Here is a 23465-nt window from a genome sequence, read left to right on the forward strand (position 1 = left end):
GTAATCAGCGCGTGTGAGCGCAAAAAAAAATGGTTGCGCCACTGTATAGTATTGAATATAGATTCAATACATTCAGACAGCCAGAGACTTTCTACTGACATATATTGTGATATATACATGTTTGATAATGTACTTCACCCTTCTAATGTGTTGATCAATCAAGTTCAATACTCCAGCATACGAGATTGTTCAGAGAAGACTGAGCACTATGTGCAATTTAAATAAATGTTAATTTCATGTTATTATTCTATGTTATGCTAAATGTAGTACAGTATACAGTCATCACATACAGTGTTTAAGGCACAGAGTTAGTCATGTAATTACTCAGAACAATGTTCTTACTGACATAAAATAAACCCTGACAAATCAGGTCTGCTTGGAATCAAGGCAGGGAGGAAGGAAGTGGTTTCAAATTATAACATAAATCTCAGATCCCTTTAGAATATGTACAGAAATACAGTTACTCCCTAGGACTTACGACATAAAGTACCTGCAACTATTGAGAAATTAAACAGCGGGGAAGTGGGTCTTCCCTGGATTGCAAGGGCTAAATGCTTGTGTTTGTATAGGATACCAATAAAAATCAGTTACACTTCCTGTATACCTTCCTCCCCCAGCAGCCAGCGCTCTCCTTTTCGCTTCAGTGCTCAGGGTTGTGGATGGGCTCAAAGTGTCCTCATTTACAATGCGGGACTGTGACCTACAGAGTGCCAAAGAGAAGCGGCTTAAGGGGACCAGTTGCACAAAGGAAGGAATCCTGCAGGAGGATATATAACAAAGGATATATTAAAAGCTGCTTTTGAATTGCACCCTAGGTAAATACGAGCGTTTACCCTTGCAGTGCCGGAGGGAGTATTTTTGCATCTTCTTCAGAGTTCAACTTTAATTAAAAAATATTACTGTAGTAATTTCCAGTATCTACATCCCCCTTCATAAGGAACACTTAATAGGTATAGGCATTGCTGCAGTGAACCAGCATCCCTGCTTGCTTGTCATCTGAGAACCCCTGTGCGTGATGCAGGAAAGTAATTCCCTAACACACCCACTGCATGCTCCTTTCTGTCTTACACATACATGAAGTTTTAATGTGTATGGCGATAAAGGAAGCTGAGAAAGAAGTGTAGCCCCTACCACCTTAAGTGGAGTGGCTACTAAAAATCTACAGGGTTATTCCCAAAAGGGTGCAGAGCGGTGGCCATATCGGCACTGGCGCGTTCTGCGCATCGCCATCTTTGAGTGTATCTTGGTATACACCAAGATGACGGTGCCCGCGTGTTCGAGCACCGCCAACTTGGTGTATACCAAGATATACTCAAAGATTGCGGCGCAGAACGTGCTGGCGACCAATATGGCCAACGCTCGTTGAGCTTGTGATGTCACCATCATGTGACGTCAAGCGCTTCGCCTCCAAGATGGCGTGGGTATGCGCAGAACACGCCAGCAGCCAATATGGCCACCGCGCATTCTGAAAACGAATTTAAGTATGCCCGAATATAGTTTTTGTATATTTGGGCATATAATAAATTAGTTATTTCCGATTCAGACGAACAGCCGAATCAACTGAATTTTATTGATTTGCAGGTTCGTCAGAATCTGAATGCACAAGTCTATTGTGCAATAACCCCCCTTTTACCACCAAAACAGCCCTGACCCCTCGAGGCATGTGTGACGTACGCCCGGCCGAACCCGCTTTACGGCAATCCCACGTGACTATACACAAGTCTGTACCGAGCGTGAGCGTCACAAGGACGTGGCGATAGCACTCTCAGTCACACCCTGCACAGAGATTTCCCAGCTCGCAGGACACAATCTCAGGCCAGCAGACTGAGAGCGATCGTCACCAGGGTTGGTTAACTCCACAGTTAACCCTTTACCCACCAAACGTTCACTGCCACCTTGTGTTTTTTTCGTAACGGAACACAAAACCGTGCCCAGCAAATGCTGCGCCAATTTACAACACTTAAACAATGTCTGTGATACCGCTGTCCTCTCAGACAGGAATATGACAGGGTTCACTATATAGTAGCGCTCTTCACAGAGGCAAGGATACTTTAAGTTTGTATTTAGAGCGTAGAGATAAGCTTAATGGCTGGGGCAATAAAAGATCACAGCCATCTAGCAGATCTCTGTTCTGTGGAATGTGGAGGGACCTAGCAAATGACTAAAGGAAGACCTGCATTTGCTCTGAACTGGGGGGACAAGAGAAGGCTATTTTTTTAATATTCAGACTCCATTATCATCACAGCATGGACAACACTAGACCTTTGAAGGTATGCTGTGGTATCTGGCACCAAGTTGTCAGTAGCAGGTCCTTTAAGTCCTGTAAAATGCGATGTGTGGCCTCCATGGATTGGACTTGTTTTTCCAGCACATTGCACAGATGATGATTGGATTGAGATCTGGAGAATTTGGAGGCCAAAAGTCAACACCTCAAACTCGTTGTAGTGTTCCTCAAACCATACTCAAACCATTTTTACAGTGTGGCAGGGTGCATGATCCTGCTGAAAGAGGCCACTGCCATCAGGGAATACCAATTCCATGAAGGGGTGTACTTGGTCAGCAACAATGTTTAGGTAGATGGTACATGTCAATGTAACATCCACAAGAATGGCAGGACCCAAGGTTTCCCAGCAGAACATTGCTCAAAGGATCACACTGCCTCCTTGCATCCTTGTGCCATTTATTCCCTAGGTAAGCCACACACATGATGCACATGATGTTCAAGAAAATGTGATTCATCAGACCAGGCCACTTTCTTCCATTGCTCCGTGTTTCAGTTCGGACTAGGGTTGCCACCTTTTCTTCCAGCGAAACCCGAACACTCTAGCAATGGATGGAAATTTTTGGGGGAGAATGAGCCGTGGCTTATTCATATGGAAATAGAATCACCCATTCATATGTAAATATCACAGTCAAGACTATTTTTAGTAGGAGGCCAGTAGCCCCTATCTTCATTTTGGTTGCCCCTGTCTGCCTGAAATCTTGTGTCCGGGTTTCAGCTGCCATGAAACCCGGACACAGCATTCAGAACCCGGACTATCCGGGTGAATCCTGGACAGGTGGCAACCCTAGTTCGGACACTCATGTGCCATCGTAGGAGCTTTTGGTGGTGGACACGGGTCAGCATGTGCACCCTGACTGGTCTGCGGCTACGCAGCCCCCTACACAACAAACTGCGATGCACTGTGTGTTTAGACACCTTTTTATCAGAACCAGCATTAACTTTTTCAGCAATCTAAGCTACAGTAGCTCTTCTATTGGATCGGACTACATGAGCCAGCCTTCGCTCCACACATGCATGAATGAGGTTTGGTCGTCCATGTCCCTGTTGCCGGTTCAACGGTTTTGCTTCCTTGGAGCACTTTTGGTCCCACAAGAGCTGTAGTTTTGGAGTTGCTCTGGCCCAGGCGCCTCACTCTCAAAAATTGGCCCTTGTCAGTATTCAAATCCCTACGCTTGCCCATTTTTTCTGCTTCCAACACATCAAATGTTCACTTGCTGCCTAATATATCCCACCCATGTCCAGGTGCCTTTGTAATCAGATAATCCATGTTATTCACTTCACCTCTCAATGGTCATAATGTTATGGCTGATCGGTGTGTTTGGTTGTAGATCTAAAATTTATGAAAACTGGAGCAGACAGAATCTTCAGTTTGTTCCGTTAAACTGTAAATAAAAAGAAATAAGCTGATTGGTTAATATGGACATTTGCTCCAGATTCTGTCTTCTCCAGTTTCGATAAATTCCCCTCACAGAGTCCTTAGAGAAGTATTTAGGAACACAGTGAAAAGGAGACATTCTATTTGACCATTCTACTACTTTGTGACTAAACAGACAACTCCCTGAGATCTCATTTTCACAGTTTTGTGTGAACGGTCAATGACATCATTGCTCATTTGGCACATCTTCATAAACCCACCACCCCCGCAGTTTTATTCTCCTGTGGAGAAAATGACACTCCAATAAACATAACACAATGTCTGCGTGAGGTGAGAGAGCAAATGCATCCCAATCCATAAATGAGAACCTACTGCATCTTTACCATTTTTCATATATAAACGTGAAGTTCAGCCGAATGTAAATAATGGGAACAAATCGTGTCCTAGTTTGCTCATCACATATACAGGCTTTTCTTCCTGCTGATTCTCAGTCGATGTACTTAGGCCATACTCACGTAGGATTACAAAAACTCTCAAGACGGACCTTTAAGGCACCAACATGACTATACATACATATATCTGGTAAAATCAGTTTTTATTGGTGATCACATTATAAAAACATAGAAAAGTACTAAAAGACATTTCCAAGAGCAAATAGATGCCCAGAAATGCCTATCTCCTCCAAATCACTTGTCCCATATTAGTAAGGTGAACGAAGACTAGTGTCCATATGCAAGTATAGACCAAAAAAGAATATACGGAGGGATGAGGCAGGCTTGATGCGTTTCGCGGTAAAAACAACTTCTTCAGGAGTACGACTGGGCAGAGAATATATTTAGCTTGGCTCAGACATGACAAAACACGTCTACAACCTCAAATAGATGTGAGTAGATGTTGGTGCATCAAACTATGGGTGGGCGTCAGGACACATAGACCGCAACCCCATCAAATCCCACTGGATATATCTCTGTCTCTCCCCAAAGGGTAAAATCCCAGTGTGGAACCTTCTTGTATGGTCCAATTTCCCAGCAGTTCCCTGAATGGGCAGCTGGGAAAATAAGGGTTGTATTTGATCAGGAATGCTTCCAATTGAATGTGGCCTGTGAGGTCCGATGGGAACATTCGCTCTGGGTCCCCGCATTGTAGCGTGGCCATACTCGCACTATAAGGGGAATTTATCAAAACTAGAGCAGACAGAATGTGGAGCAGTTGCCCATAGTAACCAATCTGCTTCTCTCTTCACTTTGTTTAGTTAAGCTTTGAAAATCAAGGAGAGAAGCTGATTGATTGCCATGGGCAACTGCTCCAGATTCTGTATGCTCCAGTTTAAAAAAATTCCCCTCCATGTGTGATGACTGGAGTTTTTCTGCGCTGCTTCAACGGCCAGCACTGCAAGGGAACATAGAGAACAACCATGTTTGTGTACCGTGTTTACACCACAACATTGGTTCACACTGAGCGTTTTGTAGCGCTTTTTCGGCCTTACAAAAATCACAAAAAAGATGCCACACCCCCCCCCAAAAAAAAACACCCATTCATAACATGAGCTTTTTTTTTGGGCACAGTACAGCTCGTTTTGGCTCCAAAGACTTAATATGAAATGCTTAAAAACACGCGTTTGCTGTGTTTTTGCGCACTTTATGTGCGTTTGCTCATTAACATCAATGAGCTGCAATCTGCTCACAAAAATTCGCAATTTGATTTATGCGCATAAAATGCACATAAAAACGCACAAAAAAGTGCACCAATAATGCACATAAAGATGCGCAAAAACGATGTCGCCTAGGTGTGAACCCAACCTAAAGGAGTTGAGACTTCACACAATAAATTGTGTAAATATTCAATCACGTAAAAAGCAAATTCCTGTTCATTTCTTCTGCACATGAGTAGAAATGAGCATTTCCTATGATTAGGTAATTGAAGTGAAGTTAACTTCACTTAGATTAACTTAGACACTACCAGGAATTTCTGCAAGAGGAACTTTACCCACCAATTTAATGGTCTCCCAAAACAATCACTTTTAAGGCAACTATCAAGGTTGCCAGTGTGCTTATTTCAGCTCTCATCCAAATTTTCAAGTCCTCAAATGACTGGTTTCATAGCTGATCACATGTGCAGCACCATGGCAACTGCAATCTAAATGGTGGCTAAGATGGCACCTTCCTTGGCTGTAATGGATAGGCTGGCGTAGTGATCAGAACGGTCCTCAGGCACGGTAGAGGCACTAAAAGCAGGCGCTCACTTTATATTTGGAAGTATCTTTTTTTTTTTAGACACTTTCATTATATTAAGAGAGACACTTTTGTTTACTGAAATATAAAAAAAACTTTGGCAACACCCACATTTGCTCAATTGATTAGACTGATGTATTTTTTGATAGGTCCACGTTTATTTTCTAGATAAGCTATGGCTTTGCCTCTTACCATGTTGCATATACTTTGTTTTATTGGTTAATGACTTCAGCACATAGCGCCCAAGGCATTGAGCAGTCAGATAAGTAGGACTTAAAGAGACCCTGTTCCTTTATCTTATTGTATGCATGGTATTTTCCTGGAAAAGCAACTGTAGACATTCGAAAACCCTGAGACTGCTACCGTTTGCCACCATCTTAAATTAGATGTCAGCAAACCCAGTAGAATCAGAGGTGTCACTCAAGTGACTCTCTATAACAAGGGTAGCCAAACTTCGGCCCTCCAGCTGTGGAGAACTACAAATCCCACCAGGCATTGCGAGACTGACAGCCACGACTCCGAGTGGCAGATGCATGATGGCATTTATAGTTTCACCACAGCTGGAGGGCTAGAGGGCTGGAGTGCGGCTACCTCTGCTATATAGCATTTCCCTTCACTACTCCCCCTCCCAACTTCTACATTAAAAAGTTACATAGGGATGTGAGAGGAGGGGGCAGATAAGCTGTAATTAGAAATTCCAAGGAGAGGCCTATGATGTGCAAGGAGCGAGGTGGCTCTGCTGGGGAATTGACTCTCCCAAAGTAGTCAAACTTACTTGCAATAAAATGCAAAAATCTAGTAATGAATTGATTGGCGCAATTACCATTTTAGTTTGCAGTGTTTTTTCCTTTCCATAAATGATCCCAAGTAATGTGAACGTATTACACTCTACTCAGGGGAAGGTTCCTGACACTCATTAGAACTCAATGAAGATGCTTGGATAAGCAACAAAACCTCTTTATCATTACAGACCAAGTGCAGCTGAATGTGACCACTACTAGCTACACCATGATCTGGATGACTGAGCCTTCACTAACACTTACAGGGTTTTATCTGACTTTTTCCCCCAGTAGACCAGCATCATCTTCACTCATCCAGGATCAGCACCTAATTCATGGTGGCCCAAAGGTGACACTTAAAGTGGACCTATACCTCCTTTCACTAAAAATCACATCAGCATGCAGCTCTGCATGACGACATAAAATCATCTTACATTCATTACTTAAACAAACTTGTTTTTCATTTACTTACAAATAGAGTTCAGCTACTTCCTGGTCCAGTTCTGGCACAAAGGATGTAATGTGCCAAAGCATTGCATCCTGGGAGGTTACTGTGACGGACCTAGGGCTGCAGAGATGTATTACCCCGGAGAACTTTGTGTGTTTTACAGTTTAATATTTTATCTGTGGAGAGCTTTTGCCTTGATGTGAACCATTCTTCTAAATGCAGCAGGATGTCTGGAGGGGCCATTGTTTACAGTGATGGGATTAAGCTCTTCTCTAATTAAGACAATCCAATGCGGCACCTAGCTGTCTAGGGGAGGGAACTGTTCGATGTAACAATGAATGCTTCTCTGATTTTGTGAGGTATAAACTGTGTGTGCTCTTCTTCATAAAGCAGTTCATGTTTCACTCCAAAGTCAGTATTGTCTGATTCTTGGAGTAAGCCCCCTATGCCATAGTCACTGGCTTCTGGTTCCAGCACCCAGGGAACAGGCTTAGGACGGAGATATCCAGTCGGGGTATCAGGGAGTCTGTCACAGTTACATCATCAGAGCATTGCTGGAAAATCTCCTCTGTAATCTCAGGAAAAGGCATTTCCCTCCCCTGAAATGTTCATGGTCACATGTCCTAATCACATGTGCCAGAGACCCAGGAAGTAAAGGAAGATCTAGTAATCTGCCTTTAGTTAACATGGCCACTGTCAAAAGACTGGGGAAGAAAAGAGAAATATGATATGCAAACAATACAAAGCCGGCAATTTCTAGAAGTATGTGTGTTTGTAGATTGTCATTACTAAACATTTCCAAAAGTGTGTTTGTTGTTATTTTAAAGATATGAGTAAAGGTCCACATTAAGTAAATCCTGATGTCTGTTGTGACAGCAGGTCAATAAAAATGTTTGGCTGTATTCAGGATGGGAGGTAAGATTCTGGCAGTGTGTTGAATATTGTCTGTTTTAATGAAGTGAGGGAGCTGAGGGTGTTTGGGTTGGCTGATTAGGCAACAAGCTCAGCTGAAGCAGGTCTGGTAGTTTTAGGCTCTATATAAATTCCCAGCCTGCTCAGGGATTTGGCTCCACCTTGGAACCATAGGCATGTTCAGTTGCTCAGCCGCTGCACGTGCTAAGCTAGCAAATTTCCACTGAACACTGTGCTGCAAGTCAGAGCTCAGCACTTCTAACTTAGCACTCGCAGCAGAAGTGAATGTGGCTGTAGAGCGCTGAGTGTGACTTGCATAGTAGAAGGTGGGGGGAGAGCACCAGCGGCCATTGTAACTGTGCGCACACCTGCCAGCGATGGAGAAGTTTGCCTGAGCCCTGATGCAGCAAATCACAATTCATTGTGGAAACCTAGAATTTAATGTTTTGGTCGAATGAAAAACTGTGTCTGACAGTAGAAACTGCACTATTGCCAGAGTTGAACACTGAATCCTCCGCTATTTTGCTTAGCACTATGCAGCAGAAACGTTCAGTGAAGCTGCTGCAGCGAACTGAAGTGCTGCAGAACAGCTACTCAGCGATTGGCTAAGGAACTGAACGCGTCTCAGTTTTTGTGTATGGCAGACTGGGGAACTCTGAGCTACCGATGTAGTGAAATACAGCCCATGATTGGTAGTTTGTGTGGCAAGGATACCTGGCCATCAGTTGGTTGATCCAAGTCGGTTAGCCAGGGACCATGTACATAAGTCGCCAAGTGGCAAGGTTTTATTATTTTCTTTTTGTCTGTTTATCTCCTGTACATTGTGTATACACTGAGTGGCCAGATTATTATGACCACCCCATCAGTACTTCGTTGGGCCACGAGATAACTCCACGAGATGACTTCGTTGGGCCGCCTCGTGACTCCACGAGATGTTGAAAGGTAATGCGAGGAATCTGACACTGCACTGTTGCCCTTCTGTTGTCTTGTACCAGTCTTGCCCCTCTCTCCGTTCTGCCCTAACATTGACTAGTCGCTGACGGCCACAATTCGCACGTTCAGACCCAGATTTTCAGCTGACAGTCCAGTCTTTAAACACTTTAACAACAGCTGCTCCTGAAAATTCAACGAATTCTGCTGTTTTGCTGATACTCGCTCCATGGCTCCGAGCGCCAACAATCATCCCACGTTCAAAGGCTGTTAAATCGCGTTGTTTCCCCGTATCTTCAGAAAAAAAAAACTTCTACTGTCGTGGTAAACAACCTGCTTCCCTATTTATAATGGTCTGGCCCTCTAGCAACTTCAGCGCAAAATTTTTGCTAATTTGCCTACAAACGTCAGGTGGTCATAATAAACTGGCCACTCAGTGTATAGCCTTTGTATATAAAGTACACGTGTGTTTCCCCGAGAACTAGTGGCTTTGTCTGCTTTAAGTGTTGTGAACACATTATGGTTCGATTCACACCTAGGTGTAGCGTTCTCCGCATTTGTCGCGCATTCCCATTAATGATTTTAATGGGTTCCTATACGTAGTAGCAAAATCTGCGACATGCATTCCGCGTTTTTTTCTTCTACGGTTGTGCACGTTTTAAGGCGCACAAGTGCAGAGGAGGAACACGCATACTCCCAGTGTGGGGGTGTCTAACTAGTTTGGGGTGCCATTATCTAGGGTGCCTTAGGGAGATGCACACCCTATCGCCATGTGAATCACAATACGCAGTAGTTTTTAGTTATCTATGAAAGGGGCATTTTTGTCACTCAGGCTGCACTTCAAACCTTTGTTCATGACATATTGGATACAATATATTGATTTTGGGTTTAGACAGTTAAATATTTGTCACGTTATTTTTGTATCTGGTACGAGCTGTCCATAAGATGCCCTTATCAGAAATAAGGAATGCGGTCAGCAAGGAGAAACAAAAACAAAACAATCAACGGTTTTAACGCTTCTTTACATTAAAAATGGGCCTTTGTTGGTGTCCCCATTGCAGAACTTTCCCATCACTTCCTGCCAGGAATCTCCCTATTATATGGAGACTAACTCTTTACCACACTGTTAACATTGAAATACAACATTTAGGCTGGAATTAGGCCTTAAAGCCCAATTGAATTTTAGGTTTAAAAATCAGCTAAATACATTCCAGGTCATCAAAACAAAAAGATGTACAAAGTCTTACAGTTTGTTTTCTTTAAAGGGCCGGTTCACACCACATCCAGTACGTTTTGGCATGGTTTAATCTCATAATTAAAGCCTCCCGCGTTCTGGGGCGGGAGGGGACATGGTGGTGCCATTGATGTTACCGCACCGCAGACATGCCTCCCGCACCAGAACACATGGTACAGCAATTCCTAAAATGCTGTGCGATTGCAAAAAATTCTCCTGGCACGCACTGGATGTGGTGTGAACCGGCCCTCAAACTCAGACACACGACCTGGTCAGAAATACCTGTCCTCTGCCAACATGTTGCAACTAAATACTCTTTGCTCTCTGTGTGGCAGCAGTGGTCTCTCTGCAGCAGTCAGACACCTCCTGCTGAGTCAGAACTAGAGCTCTCTAATCAACAAGGAGTGTGAAATTTGCTGACCCAGCAGGAGGTGTGTCAGAACTCTGCATAGAGAACGCTTTTCACACACGAAGCATCCTATTCTAAAGCATGCTGGCAAGGGATAGGTTGTTTCACATGCGGTGGCTGCTTTCTAAACAAAAGGAATTGTAAGACTTTGCACACCTCGAGCTTTAAGGTTTCGCATCTGGTTCTATTGTGCCGCTGCATCTGTATATTCTGCCTCTGAATCATCAACGCCCCGTTCACATCTCTGTAATGTATGTCTGGTATGTCCCTCGGCATCCTCATATCTAGGGATGCACTGATACTTTTCGAGTAGCAGTGCAGATACTTGGCAATTTCATGAGAACTATCAGGGTTGCAGCCGGGACCTGGCTCTGGCGCTCCACCACTGTCCTGAAATCATAAGTCTGTATTGTTTTAGAAAAACTGTCACATGACAATAAACAAAAATGTATCAGTACTCGTACTTGTAAAACTGGTATCTGTGCATCCCTTTATTTATATTTATAAAAACAAAATCGTACATTAAAACCGATATGTACGAATCCCAGGAGCTCCGTGTGCTCCTTACAAATGACAGCTGCCTCCTGAATTTTTCTCTAGTCTAGTCTGGGAGCTCGAAAAGTATCGTACATGTACTTGTACCGAGTACTGTACTTGGTATCTGTGCAACCCTACTCATATCCTATACACTGTATATAGATCGTGATGACTCAGGGACCTTAGACCACTGCAGCGGAGGAGTGGAGACTACAGGGACTGGCCTAAGGCAAATTGACTAGGAGGATCGAGTTTTTCTATTTTTGACCCTAGGTAGCCCCCACTGCAAGGGTTAAGAACATTTTTACCTGGAGTTCTGCTTTGAGCTCTGGGCTTTTCCCACTGCCAACCCCATCTGTACTAAGAATATAAAACATTAATAACAGTCTCCCTCTGTGCTTTCCACAATTCCCTAATAAAGCAAGACAAGCTTAGTACATACATCATGTAGCCCAGGCACCATATCATGGGCAGCGACAGTCTGAAATCTCACTTTGACTTTCTGAATACAAGTAGTTCTCCTCTGCCCACAATCTGAAGATTTGAATAAAAGCACAATATAACGTCTACATCAGATGCATCATTCTCTTGTGATAAAATATGAATTTATTACTAGAAAAAAAAAAGGATGTTTAAGAAGGCACAAGAAAAGTTGCTCAAGTAGAAGTTCTGTAAACAGAGGATTTGTTCAATCCAAAATGTAATAAAAAAGGCAACTGATGACATTTCATGTGTTAATTAGTCCACCCAAAGTATGCACTGTGAAATCATAATCCCAGGTAACGGTAAGGCAAATCTGCATACTTGAAACTCCACAACACAGGTACAATGGTAGTGTAAGCTTAGATAATATAATTTAAATATAAATGTGCTATGCTGGATCTATGTGGAACTATTATACCATGGTTCCAATGTTGTTTTCTGCGTCACAGTATACTAAAAAATAAATGTACGACCATTCGTGTACCACCGCCAATTATTGGCAACAGGTTGTAACTTGTGTTGGGGGGGCGACTACAACCCCCGGATTTATACTTCCCCGAAAACGAAGAGAAAAATGTTCAGAGTCTCTGAAGTGACCGCTAGGCTGCGTCGTATTTCTGTAGCGCCTCCTCCAACTTTAGCGTCACTTTTTGATAGAACATTATCTGTTGCTGTAGGAAATGCTGCATTTGTGATTTGAAGTCCCGCACGCGGATTTTGTGAAAGTGCTGGATTTCTGCCAGGGTGGCGTAGGAGATAATGTTACAGCGTTCTTGGATGTCGCTCGCTTTCTGAAGCTCCATCTTGCCCTCTTCCACGTGCTTCTTGCTCTCGCGGACTTTGGTTAGCGCTCCTACAATAAAAAGGAAAGGAGAATGGTTAAGCCATGGTTTTTCGAGTTAAAGTGGAGCTATACCTATAGATGTAATGGTTTCCAAAGAGAAAGCTCAAAGTTAGCAATGTTCAATACATTTTATTAAACCATTAAACACAATAATGTTGTTCTCTGCAGTGTTTTCATTTACATTCTACCTACTAGCACATGCACAGTGTATGCTACAGTACAAGGAATGTCTCTGGAGGTAACTGTCACAATTGCCAGTGTGCTTATGTCGGCCCTTAAAGTGGAAATTGCAATCTATTTACACTTTTGCAGCCAAATTGGGATAACGCCTACTTTATATTTGTCACATGTTCCTTGCACTGCAGGGTTAAGTGCTCGTTTTGGTCTGGGGTGTAAAATAGAAAAAGTTTAAAAAATAAATTTTAAAAAAAGGATATACTCACCTTCACCTCAAACCTGCCTGGCTGCTAGACAGTTCCATTCAGCCTCCTGACAGCTATACCTATACAAACAAGTCAGGGGGACCCTTCTGCTATAAGCTCATGTTCGCTGAAGCAACCATGAGCTTATAGCAGAAGGGTGAATGCCACCGACATAATGCATACTGAGCTGGCCAGCTGGGGACATTTTGTTCCGCCTTAGGCCTTTCTTCATTGGTAGGGAAAGGGTTGAAAGCCTTTACAGCTCATCAGTTTCGAGTCAGTAGTTAACAATGGTCCTAAAAATGATTGCCCCCACTCTGTCCTGCACGGCAATACCTAATATGTGTAGTGCAATTGTTGTGTTTTTTTTTTTTACTTCACCTTATTGCTACCACAATGTGATAGCATTGTGCAGGTGATGGGCTCTCTTTAAGGAAATGTTAACCCCGTCATCCCTGCACTCTTTTGAAGATAAATGAGCACACACTGTGCTTAATTAGCTTTATCCCTGGCCAGAGCGGCTAGAGATGGACAGCTCAGAACCTGTTAGTGGTCAGAACTGAGCACATCCAGGTTCTTTCTCCATAGGCAAGATCAGCGATCTGTTCTTTGCTCATGCCCCACCGTACAGACATTGGTCATGGTGGGCACCCACTAGGTACAAGTGAGCCCAGAACACATGGCTGTAGGGTGCAGAAAAGAGGAGGGGGTGGTCTTCTGTAGCATGTAGAAGTTATTGGGTGGCTGTAAAGCCAGCAACAAAAATGTCAAGTCTCCGGGAGACGGATTACATTCCGCTGCTGCCACAGACACAGTACTCGTATCCAAAATGGTAAAAGATCAAATGTCTACTCTCTGGTAAGCATCTGCGGCCTCCTCTGCAGATCAATAGAAGTCTTGAGAAGTGGCAGCGGGTAGGATCAAACTCATCCCACATGTAAAATGCTGTGACTGGCACATAAATTCAACTGCCTCAGTCTCTCATTGTTCTGATGTACACTTTTCACAGATAACTGCTGCTTATGCATTTTACTATAAATCACCTGTCGCTGCTTGCCATCAGGTTGGAATGTAAATGTTCATTACATTATGCTAGTAACAGATTTATAATAAACATTAGGGATGCACTGATACCAGTTCAGATACCAGTGCTTGGCATTTTCATGAGAACTACCGGGGTTGCAGCTGGGACCGAGCTCTGGCGCTCCACCACTGTCCTGAAATTATTATTCTGTATTGTTTTAGAAAAACTGTAACATGACAATAAACAAAAATGTATCAGTACTTGTATCTGTGAGAACATGGACAAGTATCAGTACTTGTACTTGCAAAAATGGTATCGGTGCATCCCTTATATATATTTATAAAAACAAAATCATACATTAAAACAGAGATGTACAAATCCCAGGAGCCCCGTAGCCAATGCCTCTTCAAAATGACAGCCGACTCCTAACGTTTGAATTTTTCTCTAGTCTTGGAGCTCGAAAAGTATCTGTACATGTACCGAGTATGGTACTTGGTATCGGTGCATCCCTAATAAAAACATACTATAGTTTAAAGTTAAAATAAACTCAGCAATTAAATCTTAAAAATGCACCAGGGTAGTTAGTACCCTAACTATTAAGAAAAATGTATCCTATTTGTGCGTCACTCGGCTGTAGATCCTCAAATCATCTCTGAATCTGTGCGTTTAGTGTCACTTTAAGCAATATAACGTGAATTGATCAATAAATATGAATGACCTGCATTTGCAGGCTAAGAAAGGTGGTGACACATACATGCTTCAAAGACCATTAAATGGCATTTTTACTGACTGGTTGAGCAAGATCTATCAGTATGAGCCGTATATGCGCTCACATTGTAATGAGATGTTCTGTGTGTGGGTGGTTGGCGAAGGCTTTGAAGTTTATGTAGGTCACAACCTCTAAGCATCCTGCATACAGTGAGTATTTGTAGGAAAAAGCTGACATTCTTTTCTGTAATCACAGCCAAATATCTCGTCTTCCAGATATGCAATTACAGCACTTCATTCTGGAAGCAGAACAGAGTCATATTTATTGTCTGTAAAGGCCTATGCAAAGAAGCTGAAAGTTATTTGTGAACACACTTAATACAAAGGCCCATTGTTTTGCAGCAATTGTAAGTTAGTTAATCTACTTTACTCTAACCCCATTTCATTTGTAAAAAATATATATATATTTTTTGACCACGCGTCTGATTCAGCAAATCACTGGTACAGTAGAAAGGCATCATGGCACACTCACAAACCAGCATGTAAAACAACTTGTCTCACCACTAAGGACAATGACAGAGGTTTGGATACACGTCTTCTGCAAAGGATGTGTAAGCCGCACTGCCGCGCCAAGGCACCTCTTATAGTGCGGTCCTAACTCTAAACTATGAGAGTCTCCATCTTGGAGCACATGGGGGCAGAAGATATCAAATTGGGTGCAGGCCTGTCAGGAGGACGCCCCACCTCCTTAAAGGTACAGAGACACACAAGGGATCCCGCACATCCCATTGGCAGCTGAGAAACCCCATGCGTCGCTGCACCAAATCGGTAAAGCAAAACAAACGACAAACGCACTCAACAATTTGTCGCACTCAACTCTAAAGTTAGGACCGCACTATAAGAGGTGCCTTGGCGCGGCAGTGCGGCTTACACATCCTTTGCAGAAGACGTGTATCCAAACCTCTGTCATTGTCCTTAGTGGTGAGACAAGTTGTTTTACATGCTGGTTTGTGAGTGTGCCATGATGCCTTTCTACTGTACCACTGTTCAAAGCCCATTTCGTGTGCACCTTACTGTATAACTGGTAACAAATTGTTGAGTGCGTTTGTCGTTTGTTTTGCTTTACTGATTCAGCAAATCTTCCCTTATCTGGGGTGGGTGTCTGTTTACCAGGCAGGTGAGTAGTAAGTTACATTGTGCACACAGCGGGGAGGTCTCGCTGGGTTCCAGAAGGGTATCCCTTCTGCAATCTGGGCTCATACAGGCTGCAGCTGCAAAAGGCAGGCTGTGATTGGGTAACTGTTCAATGCCATACTGTCATGGCCTTTTTTGCAGCTGTAGCGGGAGGCGTGCCAGTCAAACTATGGGAGATACCAGCATGTAATGCATCAAGGATCCAAGGATATCCAAATTGATCATGCCAGCATGGATGTGCTTCCATGTTTGGCATGATCAGATTGCAAAAAGAAAGAAGGGGACTAGTAGGATCACCAGGTAATTGACAAAAAACTAAGAAAAAAAAAAAAGGGAACAAAGTAAATCTACAAAAATTTACAAGCAAACAGACGTGTGAAATTTTTTTTTATTTTGGGATAACATAGACTTTGAAGGATTAGGGTAAACCCTAACAATGGTCACCTCTTATTTGGTGCCTTCTGGTCTGGTAAATATACCAATTTGGTCTCTTCTGGTCTAGTAAATATACCAATTTGGTCTTGTCTGGTAAACATACCATTGGAAGGGTTTTGCAATACTGTATCTGCTTGATAAGCGCTTGTAAAAAAAAAAAAAAAAAACCCAACAACAACCTTGCTGATCTTGCCAGATGGACACCAGATGCCAGTTACATTATTTTTAGCTATTCCTGAGAGCTAAAGAACTACACCCCTCCTAGGTTAAAAGGAGAACTATGGGGTTAGGGCTTTTCCCCATAGTTCTCCCAAGGGTAACGGGAGGACGCAAAATAGCGTCCTCCCGTCACCCAAAGCTCAGTATACCGCAAGACTAAGACGCCACAGCCGGAGCGGATCCCGACAATTATGTCTGGATCCGCACAGCTGCGTGACAGCTGGCTCTGCCTATCTAGGAGGCAGAGCAAGCTGTACCCGCCCCCTCCCCCGTCCATTCCGCCAGTCAGCGCTGGAGGATCGGACAGGGGAGGGGGGAATCCAGTTCCTCCCCTGTCACGGCTCTCTGCCAGCACAGGATCGAGAAGTGAGCGAGCGCCGGTATGTGTTCGCTCTACTGAGCCGAACTGTGACAGTTTCATTGTCACAGGTCGGCTCAGATTGTGAAAATCACTCACCTCATAATTCTCCTTTAAGTAAAACAGGAGAGGTATGGAATTCAGTTCTATCTTCTTTCTGCTGTCATGATACAGAAGGGTGAACAAGCATTTACAACCTAGGACAAAAGGTCCTAAAAAAAACAAACCTTGAAAAAGGGGAACCTAGAAATATAGGGCATGAATCTCTGCGAATGATAGATTTATACCTTTTACTGCAATTCAACTCCAGGTCCAGCCATGAGAGATTGTACAGTAACACAAGTCCTGATGAAGTGGGAGTGTCTGAACCCCAGAAATGTGTTGGCTTGTTTTCTTGTATTATTTTAATTGCTTTGCGACCATTGGTGTGGTTCTCCTTTTGCTTCTTATATAGTTGGAGGCATTTGTGGAGTAACCAAATGTGGCACCGAGTATGCAACTTCAGAATGGTGGTCATAAAGATCTACGAGACGTACCCAAGATAACAGTGCATGCAACATGATTACTCCTAGGCGAGCAGTACTCACTGCTTTCAAATGTTAAGGTTCCTGAAGTGCCTCTAGCACCGAATAACAGTACTGTGCTTTATATTGTATTGTAAAGGTACAACAAGGGGAAACTTTCAAATCAAAATCAGGTAGTAGGGGCAAGTTCAACCATTCATCTTTAGGTAATCCAAAGCAAAACAAATACAGCCAGGCCTATTGTTGTCAAAGTGGGTATGATCCCTGAAATGTTATTCCGTTTGTAGTAGAAGAAATGTGATGTACTGGGAAAGCCTTTCCTCCTTCCTCAGAACTTAAAGTGATATTAAAGTCCATATTCACCTTTGTAAGTGATTAGCATTTATTGTGGTAATGAAGCGGTGCAGTGATGATGTATACACGTGCACATTTTCATGACTTACATTGCTGGCTTTCTTCATTTTTTTATGAACTTATTAGGCCTGAATCCTAGTAATTAAAAATGTTCTCCACAGGAATCTGTCTGACACCGGGGTCGGATTGTAAAGCAGGCTGTAAACAGCAGCCCCATCCCTGTGATTCTGTGTAACACAATATCTGCAAATCAGCTCTGCCTTTGCACCCAATATACTGTCATGGGGGCGCGTTGTCAATATGAATGGGGGGAGAGAGCTCATCTGTAACTTACACAGATTGCTTGCAGAGGAGAGAGGTGGCCATTTCCATGAGGCTATGAAGAGGAAAGTTTCTGTGTTCATATACACCAACTGCATATGTCTGCCTCATGTGCACGCGGTGTACATTTCTGGCATGTATTTTTTTTTTTTTTAAATATCTCCACAAAAGGTAGAAATGGGCTTTAAAGTTAAATGGTTTTTAAGCTATTTCAGATGCTGAGTGAATTACAATGAATGCCGATTACAATGAATGCTGAATTACAATGAATGCTGATCCTTGATGTTTAAAAGTCTTAGTTTCCTGCAGAATCAGCTGGTCCCCTGATATCCTGTATTAAAGGTGGCCCCTTTCCCTTGCAGGGTAGTATGGAGCCACCCTTATGTGTACTAGTAAGCCGTGAGTGCCTCCACAAACACAGCAAGGCAAGACACTCTCCTGTTCCCTTTTCCAACCTAGTAGATGGACAGTTGCTGTAGACTGTGCTGTCCCTTGTGATCTTGCACTAGACAGGAAGTTCAGGGAAGCCGAGCCGAGAGAGTTGGAGCCGTTTGGAAATGTGATGGCTAAGCTAAAGAAATTTGCTGGGCAATGGCTATTTGTTTGAACTGAATTCATTATTTAAAAAAGCTTGGAGAGTTTAATATCACTTTAAAGCTCATCTAAACCCAAAAACAAAAAAACTTTAATATATGCAGATTACCAGTTCAGATGTGCGGCTGCGTTAGTTTACGTTTTTAAAGTGAAGTACATTTTCTGCAGGTACAGACCACAATCTGCTGAGCCTGTCAGACATCCTCTGTCCTTGTAACTTCTTGTAGAGTGAAATCTCAAACAATGTTATCAGCTTTCTTAGTTATCCTCTGTGAACTGCAATGCAATGAAGATGAGGATAGGGGGAAGTGTTTGAAGTTCAAATCAGGAGAGCAGCCTAGAGCCCCAACGATGCTTCTCCATAGATACAGTGCAGTTAGTGTTGTCACCCTAGGACAGTGCAGTTAGTGTTGTCACCCTAGGACACGAAGTATTATTGGCAGGATCACCAGGTAAAAATAAGGAAGAAAAGCCTGATAAAGGGAAACTAATGGCCACCACATCTAAGGCCTGTTAAACTGCGAAGTATTACATTTTTATTTCTTGGTTTAGATATGCTTTAAATTTTACATTGCTCGTCTTCTCCCAGTGCCTAAGAGAGCACCGCCCTCTCTTACTAGAAAAGATGTGATATATAACACAGCGCCAGCAGAGGTCCTCTAATAGCCAGCCTTAGATCTGGCTGCCAGATGGAGTTTGGTTCCCTATGAGTCAGCAGCAGAAGCATCCAGCATGATCAGGATGACGTTGACGAGACTCCATTGCAAGATGTGGAATTCACATTTCAGCAGAATAGGAAATACTGCAGCCAGCTGGGTATCCGAGTCCTTACAAAGAGGAAAGTGAAAGGAAATACTAAATAGACATTGCCCAAGATAAAAATAAATGGCACCTGAGCAATAAAATACAATCCTCACTTCAGCCACGTAACAAAGATCAAATATTTACCCAGGCTGACCTTACAAACACCATAATAAGACAATCATTACACAAGATCATTTGTTTCACACAGCCAGAGATGTAAGCCATTCATACACTATAATCAGTACATGATCTCTCATATTCAGATGGAATGATTCATTAACCAAAATGACAGTATAAATAGCAGCTGACACCACATATAGGCGGACCAATGTGATGGTTGTGATTGGTGTAATTTTAGTTTGCCAGGTGGCATAGTCCGATAGGTGGACCTGTGTCAATGGGCTTTGGATTTGCGTCAATGGCATAGCGCTGCAACAACTAATCGACTAAATCGATTATTGAAAAAAGTTGTCAACGTTTTCAATCATCGATTAATCAGCTTCCAATTAGTTGGCCTTGTTCACGGCTCCACATGCTACGCGCCCCACCTCCTCCTCCCCGCTGCCAGATCCGCCCGCATCCACACCTCCTCCTCGCCTCACGCTCACCTCCCGCCCACATCCACGATCGGCACAGGGACGCGGGGAGAAGAAGTAAGGAGGAGCAGGTGTGGGGGGATGACAGCCGCCGATAGACAGGCCCGATATCAGAAGCAAGTTGCTGGAAGACTGCTCAGGTAAGCCTGCACTTCCCCCCCACATGGTGCTCTATAATGTATTGCTGGGATTTGTATTCCTCTATAGCTGATTGTTCTGTAAAATATACAGCACAATGTACCATCAACTATAGAGGAATACAAATCCCAGCAATGCATTATACACTGTATGTATAATGCATTGCTGGGATTTGTTGTATTCATCTATAGCTGGTGGTATTCTGCATTGCGCTGTATAGAGGGCTACAAATCCCAGCAATAATACATAATACACCGCAATGCGGAATTCCACCAGCTATAGAGGACTACAAAACCCAGCAATAGTACATTATACAGCGCAATGCAGAATACCGCCAGCTATAATGTACTATTGCTGGGATTTGTTGTATTCCTCAATAGCTGATGGTATTCTGCATTGTGCTGTATAATTTTACACTTTCCATTTCACTATATTGCACACCACACTTTTTGTTTTTCTTTTTTACTTCCACCGCTCCAAGCTTGCTCCTGTGATGGACTACAATCTCAATACAAACTAGTAGTCCATCACTGGAGCCATTTTTTAAATTGTATTTTATATCCGAATAATCGAACTTAATAAAATCGGCTAACTAATCGATTTTGAAAATAATAGTTAGCTGCAGCTCTACAATGGCATCAGTCTGATATGCTTCTGAGGGCATTTGGAATTCATTGATGGGGCATCTGACCTGCAGTAGACATGCTTTAAGTGAATTTTGCATTTCACTAGACTTGTATGGGAACGAAAAACCCATCCGACATAAATAAAAGCCCAAAACCCATCTGACAAACAAAAGCCCATCTACACAGGTCCTTAGTCAGATTGAGAAAAGACACATGTCCACATAAATAATGATCATCAACAAACAATCGACAGAACCCTATACCCACGACTGATCAAGAGGAAGTCAAATACCCTGGTAAGGTTCCATTCACACCACATGCACTGGGCCTGCGCTGGCTGTTCCTAGCACATCCCCAACAAAGGACAAGGCAATTTGCCTTTCAGGGATAGGCGCAATTCACACTTTTTTTCAGCGCACACCACCACATTTCCACAGTATGGCATGTCTTACTTTTTTCAACGCTGCGGAACAATGACCTTGCACCCCTCCGTGCCCGTGAAACTGAATGAAATGTCACTTATGACATTTCAATAACGTTTATAAAAAAGCAAAAAAAAGTATTGGTGCATCGGCACCGCACACCAACCGCTGTGCGTTTTGCCATTCATTTGAATGGCACCCCCCACCCACAATGTGCTTGATTGCTCCCCAATGCCAGATACGACAATATCGAGTGTTGCAGGGACTACTTTTTTAAAATTGCGCTCCACTGCACGGTATTGTGGTACCAAAGGTTGCGGTGTGATTCAGTGCATTGCGGCATGAGGTGCAATTGGGGTGCTGTTCAAATGAATGGCAACACAACGCACCTCCCGCACTGTTAAAGCATGGTAGGTGCATTGCACAGTATGGTGCGTTAAACACAGTGTGAATATACTCAATTTGACTTTTTTTCTAAGTAAATTGTCCTGATTATTGGTTTTTCATAGTGTTGCTCCAGATGAGAACCACTGCTATACAGCAGAGTAAACTCTGCATCTGATGGTGTCAGAGTTGATGTCAACTCCTCCCTCACGTGAAAGTGTTTGGGTCTCAAACATTCATCATGGGTTGGAGGTCACATGCTCCCCCATACCAGGAAGCTCTGGGTATTTGCAAGATGGTCCCAACTGAGCAACCGGGCAGCAAGGAAACATGGCAAGAGGTGAAGAAAAGTGTTTTGCCCTGATTTTGAAGCAGGTTCAAGTTTTCATTCATATTCATCTAAAAAGTGTGAAATTATATCCTTTCCCTCACAATTTAGAGAGACAGTGGCATAAAACTCCCTCACACATGTGCCTTTAGAATATTCAGGGAAACCTATATGCAGCGCAGTGAAGAATTCCTTGAAATATCATATGAAAAAGCCACGGCCGTACAAGACTAGTTAACTGCACCTATTAAAGACAGCTAGCAAACTGTATTTTTCCGGTTACAATATTCTTGCACGCCATCGCTTCCAATCAAGGCAGTCATGGTACAAGTATGCAATAAGCTATTACAGTATAAAGCCAGACAGTTATTTATAGACACTTTATCTGGCAGACATAGAAAAGTAAAGATTTACTGGGTGACCACATGAGTAGTACTAAAGTGACAATCGTTTTCGGCCCTGCATCTACCGGACTATAGGGCTGCATTTAATTTATCGAAAAAGGGTACAAAATTGATCAGGGGGGATCACTGCTCATCTCTATTCATGTCCCACATAACCACAGGCTGTCATCACACACAATGGAGGTCAACATTGCACCACAATACCTCTGCAGCAAATGCCATTCCCATCTGTTCAACAGAGATGAACGGAGTTGAGGTAAGCATTACCCAGCACCAAAGATGCATCTGTTCAGAAATCCGAGTCCAAGTAGAAGAATAGGGGGTGTTATCAGAACCCAAATCCAGACACCAGGAAAAACAAAAAAACCCTATGCAGTGGGCCTACCTGTACTGCAAGGGTTAAATGCTTGTTAATATGCTAGGGGTAGGGCTAGGAGGAATAACCTTTTTACTTACCCTTATTGTTCGCTTCAGCAGCCTTCCTCCATATTGTGCGACTGATCCCCCAAAGTTCTTCTCCAAGGTTTGGGGGTAGTGAGCGTATTAACTATAATGCAGGATCAATAGTCCTGCATTGAACATGAGGATGGCACAGGCCCGCGCACAATCTGGAGCAACGGAGAGAAGAGCGCCAGCGGCTGTGGGAGCGAGGAATAAGTTATTTATAGCTTTTTCCTCTCTCCCTTAGACTTAAATAATCACTAAACTCTTGCAGTGTGCAGGGTGGGCAATGCAAGAATTTTGTTGTTTTTAGCCCGGAGTTTCCTCTTCAGTAACAATGCAAGAGGCACACAAATGATTTCAACAAACACTGAAGAAGTGAAACTTACATTTTAAGTGGTCCTTGCGGACTACAGCTGAGAAACACTAATCTAGACATTTGAAGGAACATGCAAAGTGGTATTCCAAACTACCAGTAGTAGTAGTATTCCAAACTTCCAGTAGTAGAACATCTGTTTGTGCACTTCATTCACATGGATGTCCTGCCGAGTCCTCATACAGCACGTCAAAAAAGGGGGAAAAGACTTTACAGTGCTTTATTATTGATAACTAAATGAAATGTAGCCTGATCTAGAGACATTCCAGGTCAGCTCAACTATAGCAGGGGCTACAAATTAGGTTATGCCCCCCCCCCCAGGTGTGC

The 23465-nt window shown here is 43.1% G+C and overlaps 1 protein-coding gene across 1 annotated transcript in view; it reads right to left on the bottom strand.

The window, feature by feature from the left end:
- Positions 1 to 11728: 11728 nt before the first annotated feature.
- The window catches only part of SNX18 (sorting nexin 18), a 38716-nt gene continuing 26979 nt past the window's right edge, over positions 11729 to 23465 (bottom strand). The window contains exon 2 of the mRNA XM_018563323.1: positions 11729 to 12475. Coding sequence (XP_018418825.1) covers positions 12222 to 12475 — 254 coding nt within the window. The 3' untranslated portion in view covers positions 11729 to 12221. The remainder of the gene's footprint in view (positions 12476 to 23465) is intronic.

This window comes from Nanorana parkeri, unplaced genomic scaffold, assembly GCF_000935625.1.
Source record: "Nanorana parkeri isolate BGI_ZX_2015 unplaced genomic scaffold, ASM93562v1 scaffold653, whole genome shotgun sequence".
NCBI classification, from domain to species: Eukaryota; Metazoa; Chordata; class Amphibia; order Anura; family Dicroglossidae; genus Nanorana; species Nanorana parkeri.